Raw genomic sequence first — 16,412 nt, forward strand, 5'->3', positions numbered from 1 at the left:
CCTAATGGAGCTACAAATGGAAATGCACAAGCCCAACCCCAAACCATGGTTTTGCAATGGCCCTACATGTATGACAATATTTAGGGACACAACTGGGACTCAAACCCACACTTTGCAGTTCAGAAACACAAGAGCTTAAATCCACTGTGCTTGGCTTTCAGCTCGTGATCAACCACTACCAAGTATAAAATTTTTTTAGCTCATGCAAGTTCAACTTTCTCTCACCTTTGCCCCTAGCTGACCTGGTTGTAACCTTCGACCTTGACCAGAGGAACAGGCTGAACTGCTGAAGCTCATCACGCTGGATGTCTCCTGCTCGGATGATGACGATGTGGCGTTAGCGGAGCTCTTAACAATGTGGCGTTGGTGAATAGCCATGGCTCCACCGACGTACGGCCATGTCCCATGCAGCATTGTGGGCGGTATTGCAGGTCCAGAGTAACCCTGCTGTTGCTGCTGCGCCTCGGCTCCGACGATCTGCTGCACCGTACCATCGGCGGAGAGGTGAGCGTACGGGCTGTCGCTCTCCTCCGTCTTCAGACCGGACAAAGCGGACAGGTTCACCCCGTTCGGTGGGTTGATGTAGGTGTTCTTGGGTTCTTTGGGCTTTGTCTCCGGGGTATTGTGGGTGCTGTGTTTCGGAGAGTTTGAATTCCCGGCGGTGTTTGCATTGGGCTCGTGCTTCGCAGAGTTGTGGTTGTCGGCATTACCGGAGTTCTCCTGCAGAGAAAGAAACATTGGCGAAGGGTTAAAAATGCATTCGGTAGCTTGTTTACACTAGAATGTTGTTAGATTTTAGAAATTGGTTTTGGGAGCTGTTTAAACTGATATTATATTTTTCATTTATTTTAGTCATAAATTCATTTAATTTAAATCTACTCCCTACATACATGTATGTATACTGATATAGCTGATTTACCCATAATGTAGGAAACATAATATTAGTTATTGATATTAATTGTTTTTGTTAATTCTGTCACTTCAAAATTATTAAAACACACCCATCATTGACAGTTGTTTTTTCAGAATTTAAGACTAAATAAATGTCTACATGTACATGTATATATAACAAATAATAAGAGAATCTCTACTCTACAAAAGATAATAACTCATTCACACGCCGACCGTTCGCTAGCGACTGGTTGGCAAAAGAAAAAACAGCAAGAACATGTTTATAAATTAATAATGTACACATTGTAATTGTAAAATACATGTACATGTAGAGTGTACAAGGCGATGTACATATCATGACATGACATTACAATGCAGAATCTATTATTAGGCATTTGTTGCCAACAGAACACCCCCTGCCGAAAAAAACGCTGCATGATAATTTTCCCAATAATTTCATTCTGGGTTTTGTCATTCATGTTTGGAGGGGCAACAGCCCGGAGACGACAAATGAAATCCAACACAACAGGGGAGTGCCAGTTGGTGATATTTCAATCAGATAAAATAAAACCTGGCTTGATACCCGAGGGTTCAGTGATCGACAGTTAAGCAGGGTGTTCGGGTAGACCCGAAACTGTCAGAGGTAGAGGGCCCAAGATTCACACAATCCCCCCTCTACCTGGTTGCTTTTACCTGCATTTAAGGGGCGCTGCATAAGAATTTATTATTCGCCATTTGTTGCCAACAGAAGAACCTTTCCAAAAAAACGCTGCATGATAAATTTTCCAATAAGTTCATTTCGTGTTTTGTCAATCACGCCTTGGAGTGGCCAAAGCCCGGAGACACAATTTTTATCAGATAAAAACTGGCTTCATACGTGAAGGTTCAGTGATCGACAGTTAGCAGGGTGTCCCAATAGACCGAGATCGTCAGAGGTAGTGGGTCTAGATTCACACAATCTCCCCCCCCCCCCCCCCCTCTCTCTCTCTCTCGTTTCACCTGCAATAAGGGTCGTTCTATGGCTTGGGGCTGGAGCAGTTAGTCCTTTATCGCTAGAGGGAAGCGGTTAGCGACTACATGCAGGTGGCTGGCCCATACACTGGACTAATTTCGGTTCCAAGTGACGGCAGATAAATTATAAAATCTACTGGGAGTTATTTGGTTTGCTAATACATTTCCCCGCCTGAGGAGTTTTTTTTTAAGCATAAGCAATAGAGTACCATTTTGTTTACTGCATATGGTTCTGCCACTACATGTAAGATAGCCGTTTTCAATGTGGTTTAGGCTTCGATACATCTTAGAGTGTTCTTCAATCTTTTGATAAGGTTGAATTGAAATCATTCGGAATGACTAAGAATCATTCCTGATCTGTGCTCGTATAATTTTTAATCCTAAGAAAAAAAAGAAAAAAAAATATGCTGTGAAGTCTTTTAGTAATGTGCTCACGGCGCTGGAGAAAAGAGAAACACTTTCTAAGACAGGTTTTAAGTATGTTTTGAAACTTAGCATGGTGGAAGTACAACTAAGGGAGGTCTGCGGTAGCACCATGTGAATTATGAGTAGTGTTGGTTGTGAAAAAGACCGGTGGTTAATGACTAACGTTTCGATCAGCGTCTTCAGGAGAATGCTTGACTCTGTTGCTGTATGCTGCATAAGGACAAGACATGTGTTGAATTTTTAATGATGTATGAGATCGATTTATGTAGCACCTTAAAAGGGTTTGCAAGTTGATGCAGCGCATTCAGCAACCACTGCCAAAAAGTCGGGTTGGGGGAGGGGGGGGGGGGGGGGTAATAAGTCACAGCACCAACCTGTGCCTCTTGCCGTTCCCGCCGTTGCTGCAGACGCTGCATCTCACGTTCTATAAGACAAAGGCGCTGCATACGGGCCTCGTGTCTCGCTCCGATGTCATCCGACGCACCCAGACGCTGCTGCATTACCTCCCGTAGTTGACGTGCCTCATACTCCAGCTGACGGCGTGCCATGTCCGTCTGAAGCGAATACTGAAGAGAAAAAAAAACAGAAACCAAAAAAACTCTTATATGATGCATATATTCATCGCTTGTACCCTGTGACCTATCTGTCAAAAAACCAACAAATGTGCAAATCATTTCTATTAAAAAAATAATTAATACTCATTACTGTAAACATTATCAGCAAGTTTCCGTACGATATGCAATGGTTTCGTAATTATACCAAAAATTAACAACGTATCAGCCATTTTGTCATTTCACCTACACTTTCCAGAGATGTCACTTTTCCAATGATATACTAAGCGATACAGCGTGCGCAGTTCTGATGCGTGGATGACATTTGCGTTTCACAAAGTCACCTATCTCGAAGCGTAGTATTTTCGCAAAGTGACCTTTTGTAGTAGGTCTCAATATGCATTGGCGGGCAAAACTATTCTATTTATTTACAAGGAGTGACCTACATGTATGTGTGCAGGAACTAATTACAAGCATGATAATAATAATGAACCATTTTTATAGAGCGCATACCACAATCACAGAGAAGTCCCTATGCGCTTTGAGATGAAATCAAAAGAGAAGTAAAAGTTAATTGAGATGTGAAGTAAATAAAAAAGCAAAATTTAGTTGATACAGAAATAAGTACTGAAAGCTATTGCAAAAATAAATGTGTTTTTAACTTTGTCTTAAATAAATGATATTCGGTCCTTGGAAAAAAGTAGGACAAGTTTATTTAGTACATGGGCTCAGTGACCTTCATACACATTATGGCGTAGACTTTTCACTAATTTAATGACAAATTTCCTGATTTTTCAAGGTGCAACAAAAATCTAAAACTAAACTTTAAGTAGGACAAATACCATGCCTGTAATTACTCATTATAATAGTGCCAGAATGAAATAATATTGACAGCTCTGTACGAATAACATAGTCAACTTTAGTTTTGTCAGTTGGTAGAGTGCTGGAATGTTAATTAGGGGGTCATTGGTTCAAATCCAGCTCTAGAACATTTTTCTTTGTTAGACCCCAAATCAAAACTGATATTTTTTAGCTGACAAATGCTGTACACACACACCCTTTAAACAAAACAAAGATGCAAAACACCCACCCCCCCCCCACAGTATTCAGCCAAGACCTTTCTTCTGCATTAGAAAAAAGGATATTGACAATAATCTTGGCTCCATCAGGATGAAGTTTCATACTGTTCAAGGCGCTTATGATACATAATCCAGCAGTACATAACAAGCCACAGGTTCAAGGGCTCAGTTAGTTCCATATAAATATTCACAATACACTTTTAAAGGAACTGGACATTATTGGTAATTACTCAAACTAATTGTGAGCATAAAAAAACGTTCTTGGTAATGAGCAATGGAGAACTGTTGATAGTATAGAAACGGCTCTTTCTGAAGTAACGTATCTTTTGAGAAAGAGGTCATTTCAAATATATAAAACTTTAAAGCCTGAAATTTTCTTTTTCAAGGCATCTGAAAACATACAAAGTAATGCAACAAGGGTGTTTTTTCTTTCATTATTCTTTTGCAAACTCGATAACCAATTGAGTCCAAATTTTCACAGGTTTGTTATTTTATGCATCTTGGGATATACCAAGCGAGAAGAATAGTCTTTGACAATTATTAATAGTGTCCAGTGCCTTTAACATTAACTAAAGTACTTTGAGCATTTCAGTAGAAGCCATAGCGATGATAATGGATTATCAAACATTTCAACAGGCAACTTGCAAGAATTGAGGAAAGGTCATACGACGATACTCCAAGCAGCCATATTGAAGGAAACATTGCTCTGCTGTGTGGAGCACTTATACATGTAACAGTAGACTTAAGGCCAACATGGACTGCATCTAAAAAGCTTGCCTTTGGCTGCGGCTGTAGTCAAAGGTTTTAGCAGTGATGTGGAGTTAAAGGGTGCATGTCATCTACAGACTTGGCACATCTCGCTCGTATTCAAAATTCCAGGACCAAGATGGTCCGAACCAAGATGGTCCGAACCAAACCAGGGGCTTGAAATTTACACTGGACCACACAGGCCCGAGGCGGGTGAATTCAGGATTGGGCCAGTAAACTCAAGACAGGACAAGTCTGACGATCTTGTTTTTTTTTTTTTTTTCAATTCAACATCTTTGTCTTATAAGAATGACGCTCAATGTTGAAATGAGTCTTACAAATATCTTTCAATCCTGCTGAGTATCGCCCATAAAACAGAAGAGATCTTCTCATAGTGTTTTGTTCAAATGAAACAGTTTAGATGATAAAATTGAGTTCTAATTCTGATAGTAAATAAAATCTCGGTCTAATAAAGATTCAACAGCTGCAGTGCTATTAAACCAACTAAGTTTTCATGTTCACATTTTTTGGAAGTAATTATCTAAGGTATATGTACCCTCCCTTCAAAATGAAGAATTGTTTATTTATCTACAGTTGTATTAATGTGTTGCTACTTACATATACATGTATACGCAGACACTACATGTACACGTCGTTACTTTCATGCCAGGACTCAGGGCAGTCCACCTGGGATTAAGGTTGTGACGTCTAACATGTCTAAACAGACAGTGTTGAGGATGTTCGTATTATGAATGAATAATTAATGAATATTCCCATCGTGCACATTCCTTGGGTCCAGCATAGATGAACATATTGCACAAGCACCATGTTCAATGTTTATAATAGACATAGAATGTATATACAGCATAAAATATGTGTTAATCGATGGTGAATAACTTGATGTACATTGATTTTATTACATCTGCTGCACACTACCATATTTGGGACCAACCAGGGCCAAATTTCATAAAACCTGTAATCACAAAAACTAGCGAAGCAAAACAAGAAGTTGCTAAATTTACCAGCCAAAATTACATTAAGTTCAGATTGTTGTGACTGGTGCACCACTCAATTTTTGCTTAGCAAAGAAATTTGTCAAACAGTACATGTATCTTCTTAGCTCTATGTTATTTTGCCCAGATAACAGAAGTGTACTTTTTTTTATTTAAGCAAAATGAATTTTGAATAATCAATTTTGTTCTGGTAAAAACATTAAACAAACCTCCCATTCCGAAACTCATCAAGTTCCAGTTAAAGAAATGTCTTTGTGCTGTCCATCAGCAAATCCATCAGAAGGAATTAACATTACAGTATGAAAAAATAGAAGCCTCATCGGGCGATGGTATTTCACTTTAGTCCGATGGAATGCTCTCCGTTTCAGTTTGATATTACTTGGTATTTTAAACGAAGCTGTTAAACAACCATGAAACTAAATGGTATTGATGGTCGTCCCTTGATAAACACTCCGCGAACGTTCCTAATATCACAGATGGTCGGCTAACGTTCTGGCTTCGGTTAATGGCGTCACCGTGGACGTTAACTTATCGATAGGCCGGCATGATGGGAGCTGACGTCAATGGCTCAGGCCCTTCCCGTTTTTAATAAATGATGTGCCCATGAATTATAGATTTATTTTGCCTCTCTCTCTCTCTCTCTCGTAGTAGGAGATAAAAACAAAACAAGATGTAATGGGCTTGGGTCTTGCTCTTTCTCATTGCTCATTAAAGGGTTTGTGTATGACACAAAACACAAACGACCACAGATTTACATTCAACTTCCACAGTTTAAAGATAATGATGGTAGAAAACTTCCATTAAAATATTACTTGCTGATGTGCTGTAGTTTTGATAAAAGGGTAACAACAATTTACCAAAAAACAGTTTTATATTTGAGCCAAAAGTTATTTTAGCATGTAGCACAACAAATTTACACAACTCTCCTAGAAATCTTGCTCTGTGTTTTTCACTTTCTCTCCAAAAACTTGACTTTTAATGAAGCTGAAACTTGTACAGAAAAATTGTATCACAAATTGTATCACTTTTGTGGAACCGTTTGTTTGTTTTAATCCTTTATAAATGTAGATAAATACAATTAAACTGATCTGCGACAATTCATTTCAAGAGGTGTCCCATTTTTGAGATATCGCCGAAAAATAACAATAATGTCGATGCAGGAATAACAATCCGTATTGGAAAACACAAGATGTTACTCCAGGTAATGTTTCTCGAATTCAATTTTTGGGGGAAAAAACTGACTCCTTTTTCTACAACCACATTACATCAAAGTGAAATGATTCTCAAAAATGCTTGAATTACACTTTCAAAAGCTGCTGTACTTTCTAACCAAGTAAGTTGTTTAATGCCATTTATTTTATAAGTGATTACCGAACATACACGTTCCCTTTAAAGGGTCTATGTACTTTTTGTAGGACAAAAAACACAATGTCCACAGATTTACACCAAACTTACACAGTTTGAAGATAATAATAGTAGAAAGCTTCCCTGAAAATTATGAGCATGTAAAAACATATTTTCATGACATTGTTTTACTAATTTCTCAAAAACTACAGCACCTCAGTAAGTAATATTTGAAAGGAAGCTTTCCACTATCATTATCTTCAATCCCTGTAAGTTTTATGTAAATCTGTGGACATTTTGAAAAAGTACCCAAATCCTTTAAAATACTTTATAACCAGTAAAGCTTTATCAGACAAAGATGTCTTTCATCCCAACCAATCCCTCGTAATATCCTCTAACTTTAATCTAATCAAGTCTAGGAAATCATGCTCTATGGCATGCTGGTAATCCAACTATAATGTAAAAGTAGTCTGTAAGTACATTACAGGTAGCAGGATACCGTCTGCGCTAATGCAGTGAGTTGATTAGTATTAAATTTCTATTAAACGTCAGAGTGTGTTTGGAGCCAGACAGCTTTGGGTGAATTTCTACATCTGTCATTAGCAGGGACTGACATCTCATTTGTAAGTGAGGGAATTAGCAGTATGATAATAATAATAATATTGGACATTTCTAGTGCGCCATTTCTGACAAAGATGACATTCCTGGTGCAAAAACAAGAACTCTGCTAATACACAAGACAACCATCTGGTATAATGTTGTCCTGTGGAAATTCAGGTTAATTATTGTCACATAACGCATGCTTAGGATTTTTTTTTACAAATTTAGGTTGAGAGTGCCCTACAGGTTTAAAAGAACCTCAGGAGGGGAATACTTTGATAATAATGGTTATGAAGTTCCAGGCCTGTGTGCGTTGTTTTTTAAAAGGGCAAGGGCACCAAGGCATTTTCTTCTTGGTAAACTATTGTCGACCCTGCCAATACTGTAAAGGCCTAATACAATACCTTTAAGTTGAAATGAAGCTACTGTATACATAAATGTACATGTACATTGTACATACATGTGATGTAAATGTACATGCACAAAACCTTTTGAATCAGGTTTGTAGGGTCCTGCTATTGTTGTTCTATTGATTGCCTTTTATATGAAATTTCTCTGCAAGTTCCAAATTGAATAAAATTGAACAAAGACAAACTTTGTCATCTCTACTGCTCCTTTGTGCAAAAAAGACAACATAAAAATATGTAAGTGACTTGTACTAACTGTGCATAAACAATTGGGCTTTATACATTTTGTCTGAAGTCTTGATAAACAAAAGCCCTAAGAAAAAGAAAAAGAACAACACAGATATAAAGAAACAAACAAAAATATCACTTGACAACGCTTAGATACTTACGCCACTTAACTTTTATAAATAAAATCAACACAGATGTTCATGTCCGTTGTATGACGTCCTTCCGCCCCAAAAAATATTTCAAGAATTAAAACCCTCTGACAAGATGATTTGGACCATGCTGGCAAGGATGGAATACAATATAAAGGCACTCTGCTATAAATATTAATGGGGTAATGGCTTAAGCCTGTTGTGAGGCCGTGACCTCGGACGACCCCTGCTGAGATGGTAAAGAGGAGCGATTCAATGTATCTCATTTAACTAGCGGGGTTTCTAGAGACAGTGCAAGTCTCGGGCGTATTCAAACCTCAGGTCGGGACTAAGTTGATCCCAGCCATATTGACTTTTGTTTCTTACAAATACTTTAGTTTCATGGAGTTTGTAAATATGGACTCGTACAAAAAAAAACCTGACGGACATGTGAACAGGCAGCAAGCCTACTAGTCCTGCTTGCTACACTACTGGAAACTACTCAAAATAATTGTCATCATAAAAACTTACTCGGTAATGAGCAAAGGAGAGCTAATGGTACATGTAGTATAAAACATTCTGAGAAATGGCTCCCTATGAAGTAACTTAGATTTTGAGAAAGACGCAATTTATCATTAAAATATTAAAAGACTTCAGGCTTGAAGCGCTTTATTAGGCATCTGAAAGCACACAAAATTGTGCATCAAGGGTCTTTTTGCTTTAATTATTCTCTTGCAACTTCGATGACCAATTGAGTCCATAGATTTGTTTTGTTATGCATTTTTTATATATGTTAGGATACACCCAGTGAGAATACTGGTCCTTGACAAAACGTGTCCAGTGCCTTCAAACATAATTTTGGTTTCATGGAGTATGTAAATACGGACTCCTGAAAAAAGGTGAAGGCCTAGTGAAATGGTTAGCTAACTAAGTCCTGCTGGCCAGTCAAAGGAAAAAAGGTTAAGAGCAAATCCTGTTTAAAATTGACTTACATTTTCCGTAATGGGAAGCTGGTCAATGCGTTGCTTCAGGCCTTGCAGTTGAGTGAAGTACCATGCTTTTAGCTTCTCCTCGTTGTCTTGCTCGATCAGCAGTAAAACCCTGAACAGAAAGCAAGACGAAGGAAAAAGTACACGCCAAGTTGAGTTTCAGTGAACACTTCACCAGTAAGAGCTCTTCACACTCTCAAAGCAGGGTAAAAGACTGCAAAAGCAATCTGGATTCATTCAATTCTGAAAACAGTGAACAATTTCCCTTGTACATGACATAGCACAGCAAAATGCTACACAAACTATGTCAATTGATACATAAGAAAAACATCATATGCTACTCAAAGCATCCAGAGTGCGCATAACTTTCCAGTCTAAATATTTTGCTATGCAAAATTGCTAGAAGAAATCGTTTCCCTGAATCACCCACTGGATGGTTATACCAAGCCAAATTTAGATCATGCGACAACAATTGTGCATACAACTCTAATCATTTCTGCAGCCGACCTTAAGGGTCTTTTTGTGTGAAAAGATGAGCACACCTTGTTGTCTTGCTCGATTAGCAGCAAAACCCTGCACAGAAAGCAAGATGAAGAAAAAAAGTACACTCCAAGTTTAATTTCAGTGAACACTTTACCAGCAGAGCTCTGTACACTTGTAGTCCCATAGGGCAAAAAAACTGCAAAAGCAATCTGGATTCGTTTAAGTCTAAACACCCTCCCGGATCGTTATACCATGCTTAATGTAGATCATGCGACAACAATTGTGCATACAACACTAATTATTTCTGCAACCGACCTCGATGGAATTTTTCTGTGTAAAAAGATGAGCACAACTCTGACGATCAGACACGTGACTCAATGAGGTTGAAACAAAAGCATTATTATGAGTAATAATTTCTGGTGAACAATGCGGGAAAAATTCAATATTAGAAATGTGTCAAGCTATTGTTGCGCATGACACATGAGGCAAAATCATTTGTAAAGGGGGCAGACAGGTTGGGTATTTTGGGGGTGCAATTTGAATAAGAAACATATGGTGTACATGTAGGCTACATTGTATGAGTGCGCACATGTGTCACAATTACAGCAATGATTCAATTTTGTTGGTGTGTTTTGTGGCATGGCCGAGCGGTCAAGCACACTGAATTCAAGCTCTGGTGTTTCTGATCAGCAGAGTGTGGGTTCGAGTCCCAGTCTCGAGTCCCAGTAATGTCCCAAATGACAGTAATGTCCTAAAGCAAGACACTAAGAAAGACACTAAAGCTGTAGCGTAGGTCATGTGTGTTGAGTACGTAAATTAAGAGAAGGGAGATTGCCCCCCTAAATCTAGAAGTGGCAACTGAGTGAACAACAACACCTAATGAAACCCTTAATTTTAGGTACAGAAAGTGGTCTCACAAATTCTAGCATTTCTAATTAGCAGAGTGTGGGTTCGAGTCCCAGTCTTGACACTTGTGTCCTTAAGCAGGAAACTAAAAACCATTATTACTTCGTCCTTCGGATAGGGCCTAAAGCTGTAAACTTTGCAAACCCGTAAAAAGGTTCATAAAAGAGTCTCATGATTTCTAAAATTAAAAACTTGTAGGCCTACATTACATGAACATGTATGTACATACAGACTATGAAGGCCTTTAACTTAGATCACAATCGCCACATTGCACTTAATCTACAAAACCCTGGAAAGTGTCTAAGGTTAGGCCTCCCAGGAGGTTGTTACTCTCTGTACGCTTCCTTGTTGTCACCTCTCACTTTAAATGTGACATTTGCTTGGGGAGTAAGATACAGAATGTACTTTAACTGACCCTGCTCGTTCTGCCAAGGTTTAAAGGTAGGGTCATACTTTGGTAGTGAACCACTGGACGATAAAGGGCGCTTTTACGAAAACCTTACTTATTCCATCACGGCCCATATGGCCAACAACACGTTTGTGAGTTTGTGGCTTCCAGAGAGTGCCCCCTATTGGCGAGTGTGCATGTTTTTTGTTACTAACAATAACTTACACAGTAAAAATGTCTTGCACCAAGATTAGATCTGGAACAGCAGAGTAAACTAAAACAGTCAGGTAACTGGAGGTAAACTTAAGCTAGGTTTTTCTGTAGAGGCATTTGAGTTCCATGGTTGATATACAGCTGAACTATTTTACACATGACATCCAAGTCCACTTTACCACTATCGATTGCTTAGCATGACTCAAGGTGCACATTTTCAACAGAGCAACCCGCAGTGCAGCTTCAGAAACTTCAATATGTGCCAACTAGCCGGAGGCACAAAGTAGTCATAGTAGAACATACATGTATAACATCTCAAGAGTAAAGATATTATCTTCATGAGAACAAGAACAACCAGTGTTGGGGGGGGGGGGGGGGGCTTGCACAACATCTGGATTTTGATCTGATACAAAGTAGCACATTAAATCCACAGAAGGGATACAGAGAAGGGATACAGAAGGGATACAGTAAACCTTCTTGGTAATGAGCCAAATAATTGGCTCTGAATGGTAACAGTCTAATACATGTCAGATACCAAAACACAATGACTGTATTATGTGGTTCAACATTCCAACATGATGTCTTGAAACATAAAAACACTTTACGCTTGAACAAAGCATGTACAACTATCTGTCCTGCTTTTGGAAGCTTATTATTAACATCAGAGAATACTTTTGTGTATTGTACTTCTCTCGACAAAGTCGAAAAAAGGACACACTAAAATTTGAGGGAAAAGGTGAAGATCCCCAGCCCCCCCCACTGAACATGCAGAGAAGGTTAGACTGAGGGGGAAAACTATACTTATTTTTCCTAACCAAAGGCTGTTACAATTAAATATAGAATCTGACAACAAATCAAGGGTTATGCAAGAAGGACAATGCAAGAAGGACTGCTGTTCATTCATAAATGGCCAACGCTTCAGCAGGCCGAGTCAACATTGCGACCATTACTCCAGGTTGGACGACCAGCAACCTGGCCATCAGCCAATACCATCCCATATAACCAGCATGGATGCTTCTTGACAGACTAGAATGAACATCTGTACGGCTTGCTCTCTCTTCATGCTACTCAAAGCAGATGTCATAATTAATTCAATTCATGACGATTTGGCTGGCGACAACCCTCCATTACTGGATTGATTGCCGTTAATACTTATTCTGGACTGACCGTTGGGATTTAATGAGAGTCTGTGTGTGGGTATTTCCGCTGAATATAAATAACCTCAAATTCGATGATGCAATTTTTACAGACAATCCATGTGATACTAATAGATAGATGAATAATAGATAGATGAATACACAAATAAACGCTTCAGACATAACAGCCATCAAACCATAACAACTGTATTGCACCTAGATAGACTTTTCTATAGCAATGTCACAACCCCAGCTTTTTGCCAACCGAGAATGAAACACTATGAAAATTTAGTCATGCATTAGCTGCAAAACAAAAACAAATGTACATGTAGATATTCAAGTATACATGTTGACTTACATTGGCTGGAAACAAAACAACCAATCATATGAGGTATTTCATTTAAATGCAGTGGACACTATTGGTAATTACTCAAAATAATTTTTTGCATAAAAACTTACTTGGTAACGAGTAATTGGGAGAGGTTGAGAGGTTGATATTCTCTGAAGTGACATAGTTTTCGAGAAAGAAGTAATTCACCACAAATTTGATTTTGAGACCTCAGATTTAGAATTTGAGGTCTCGAAATCAAGCATCTGAAAGCACAAAACTTTGTGTAACAAGGGCGTTTTTTCTTTCATTATTATCTCACAACTTCGATGACCAATTGAGTTCAAATTTTCACCGGTTTGTTATTTTATTTGAGATAAACCAAGTGAGAAGACTGGTCTTTGACAGTTACCAACTGTGTTCAGTGTCTCTGACTGAAAGTTTGCAGAAAATGTTGACGTTGGTTTAAAGATCTGTGCAAAAATATATGCCCAACTGCAAACTGACATCCTGTGATTCATCAAACATTTTAAACAAAAATTCCAAAACACCCTACATAAAATGTGTTATGTACAAAGGCATGCACAACTTACAGGTCTTCCTTGTAAATTCCAAGGGGTGCAATTACCAGCCGCTGTACACTCGGATTCCGCTGTCGAATCCTGATGTTTTAATTGGAAATATTTCCTCGGATTGTAAAGGTATGGCCAGCTTTTTAGAACCCCATTGGCAGTGTGTGACTCACGAAACCATTCCCGACGTCTAGCTATCTGTGTACACTATTACCTCACAAAACCGCAGCATGCAGCAACACCAATGCAATAATAACACTCTCAACTTGGAATATCTCTTCTGCTGATATGTTCGCTCAAATAAAAATAATAACATCTGGGAATCATATCAATTAAATTTCTGGGGTGATGATCTGCAACGAGCCCGCAGGCTTTTCTTGTGACTAACGGGTTAAATAGGAACTCCATGATACGCCTGTGTAAGCTTGCCAATCAAAACGCAATCCAAAACACATCATTTTTATACTGTTCTCCCCGCCAGACGACCGCTCAATTTAACATATGTTTCCAAACGCTGGCCGCAGATATTGATAAAAGTATTCAACTTTAGAGCATGGTTCAGATGGAGAATTGAATTCATTTCAATACCGAGAAAACCAAATATTTGGTGTGTCATGGCCAGCAGTCTACTGCATTGGCCTCTAGTTCTGGTGGTTGAATCATCAGAGTGTGGGTTCCAGTCCTGGTCATGACACTTGTGTCCTTGAGTGAGGCACTTAACCATAATTGCTTCTCTTAACCAGGTGTATAGTGAACCATCAAGGGCTGAGATATAAATAAATGTTAAGTAAGTTTCCCTTGTGGTTTATATAGGTCATTAAATTTGCATAATTAGAATGATACAAAAACAAATTTGAAATTTGTATACACTATACAATATTCCATTTGAGAACTTATATCTTGCTGTTTATTTTACAGCCAGGGAGCTTTCAGAATTTGAAAGACTATAGCTAGAACTGTCCCCCTTTACTCATAGCATGGACTACTTTCGCTTTAGTGGCTTGGGGGAAATTCTCAAAATTAACTTCACTACTGCGGAATGAATTTACTTGTTATCACTATTCCTTAAACTCACAACAACATTGAAACATCCCCCATCAGTAGTCCAACATCCCCCCCCCCCCTCCACCCCACCACACACTACCACCTCCTCAAGTCAAATATGACTCACACCCAGCCACATTCCGCTACAGAAACCAATCCCAACACCTTCATAAGCTGAAGTGCACTGGACCAACACACAATCCCATTAGACATCTATGAAATGATGGGGGGGGGGGGGGGGGGGGGGGCAGCTATGTAGTTAAGCAAGAACCAACTCTCTGCGGCCTCATTGCGGTCAAATTTAATAAAGTCGTGAGATCTATGGCTCAAAGCTCAGACGTCCAAAGTAGTCGTATTGCATTCTAAGCAGGAAGAGGTTGAGGGGGAAAAAGTGACATCTAGGATTATATGGCCAAATGGACGTTGTTCTTCTTTTTAAAGTGTTTAATTCCATACACCCTGGAGAATATTATTTGTGAATGAGCAAGGTTGTTTTCATTTTCCAAATGGTACTTTGAGAATGAAGGCTACACTTAGGATTCCCCCCCCCCGACACAAAATAGCATATAGAGTCGCTAGGCTTACGCACAAATTGGTCCTCATAAGGCAGGCTTTTTAAACACTATGGACACAGGGTTTTCACCTGTGTTGGAAGTAGAACAAAGAAATGTCCACAAAGTGACTGCAATACAAAGTTAGCTGCGTGTTTCTACATGTATGGTATGTTCTGCTATACACATCCATAGGACCTACCATAGGATCATGTGACATCTTGACATTTTCAATACTGTAAGGGGATTCCGAAACATTTTAAATGTTCATCTTTAAATCGACACCAACAAAATTGATGTAAAAAAAAGTATCACTGTAAGTCACACATTTGTCAAATTTGACATAAATCATGACACAAATCGTTCCAAAAATCAGCCAGTAATGAAACTTTATCAGCACACAATACCCCGGGGAAGAAACAAGATGTTCCATTTCCCCACCCCCTCCATCCCACAACATTGTTTTGATCTTTAATCAGTTGATTCACATCCGTTAATTTTCATTCCCTAATTCTCCTTCCCCGACAAGAGGCACGTATCGGAAAGGTCACAGTTGGCTTTCCTGCGGCTTCTTCAAAATGATTTTTTTTTTTCAACCAGGAGGAAGGAGTCAGAATAAGTTTAGACGAACATCTTAAAGGCACTGGACACTATTAATAATTACTGAAAATAGTTGTAAGCATAAAAAATGTAGTTGGCAATGAGCAGTCAAGAGCTGTTGATAGATAAAAATATTGTGATTTTTGTTTTATTACCCTCTTTCAAATTCTATAACCAGTTGCTCAAGTCGTCATTCTCACAGATTTGTTATTTGTATTATGTTGGGATATACCAAGTGAAAATACTGGTCCTTGACATTTACCAAACGTGCCCAGTGCCTTTAAGACGTCACTAACAGACATTTTGGGTGACACAGGATTTTTTCCTCTCTTCTATCAGGAAAGGTTGCGATCAGTTGGCTCTAGGCAAAAACCTTTGTCTCTCCCTCTTCCTGAACTGTGCAGAACAGTTTGTAGTTATAGACAGTGGTGATGTTATGTTCTGACTTATCAATAATGTTGGCTACTGTTTATATTATGAAACATGTCCAATAATGTATTTTATCATGTGAGGGCAAAACCAAATTAAATGTTTTATTGAATTAAATACATGTAGAACCTTTCCTAGATATAGTTGGTAAAACAATTATCAGAAAACCCTATTCAGCGTTCGTCTGTTTGCTGGCCAACTGCCTGTTAAAACACCTGAGGACCGGTCAAAGTTCACTCCAAATTGTCCTGCTGGCCAATTCAGTGTTGAAAAAGCATCCCTATTCAGTATAGATTGTCAAGTATGGACCAGTGAAGAAGCTGATGGAAAAGTGAAATGACAAGCTAC

At 38.8% G+C, this 16,412-nt stretch overlaps 1 protein-coding gene across 3 annotated transcripts in view; it reads right to left on the bottom strand.

Annotated features, from left to right (window-relative positions):
• The window catches only part of LOC139937456 (adenomatous polyposis coli protein-like), a 98,309-nt gene that overhangs the window by 16,564 nt on the left and 65,333 nt on the right, over window positions 1-16,412 (bottom strand). For all 3 annotated transcript variants that reach the window (XM_071932601.1, XM_071932599.1, XM_071932602.1), the window contains 3 exons: window positions 9,418-9,526; window positions 2,703-2,894; window positions 226-720 (listed from right to left, as the gene is read on the bottom strand). In XM_071932601.1, coding sequence (XP_071788702.1) covers window positions 226-720; window positions 2,703-2,894; window positions 9,418-9,526 — 796 coding nt within the window. The remainder of the gene's footprint in view (window positions 1-225; window positions 721-2,702; window positions 2,895-9,417; window positions 9,527-16,412) is intronic.

Source organism: Asterias amurensis, chromosome 5 (genome assembly GCF_032118995.1).
Source record: "Asterias amurensis chromosome 5, ASM3211899v1".
NCBI lineage: Eukaryota > Metazoa > Echinodermata > Asteroidea > Forcipulatida > Asteriidae > Asterias > Asterias amurensis.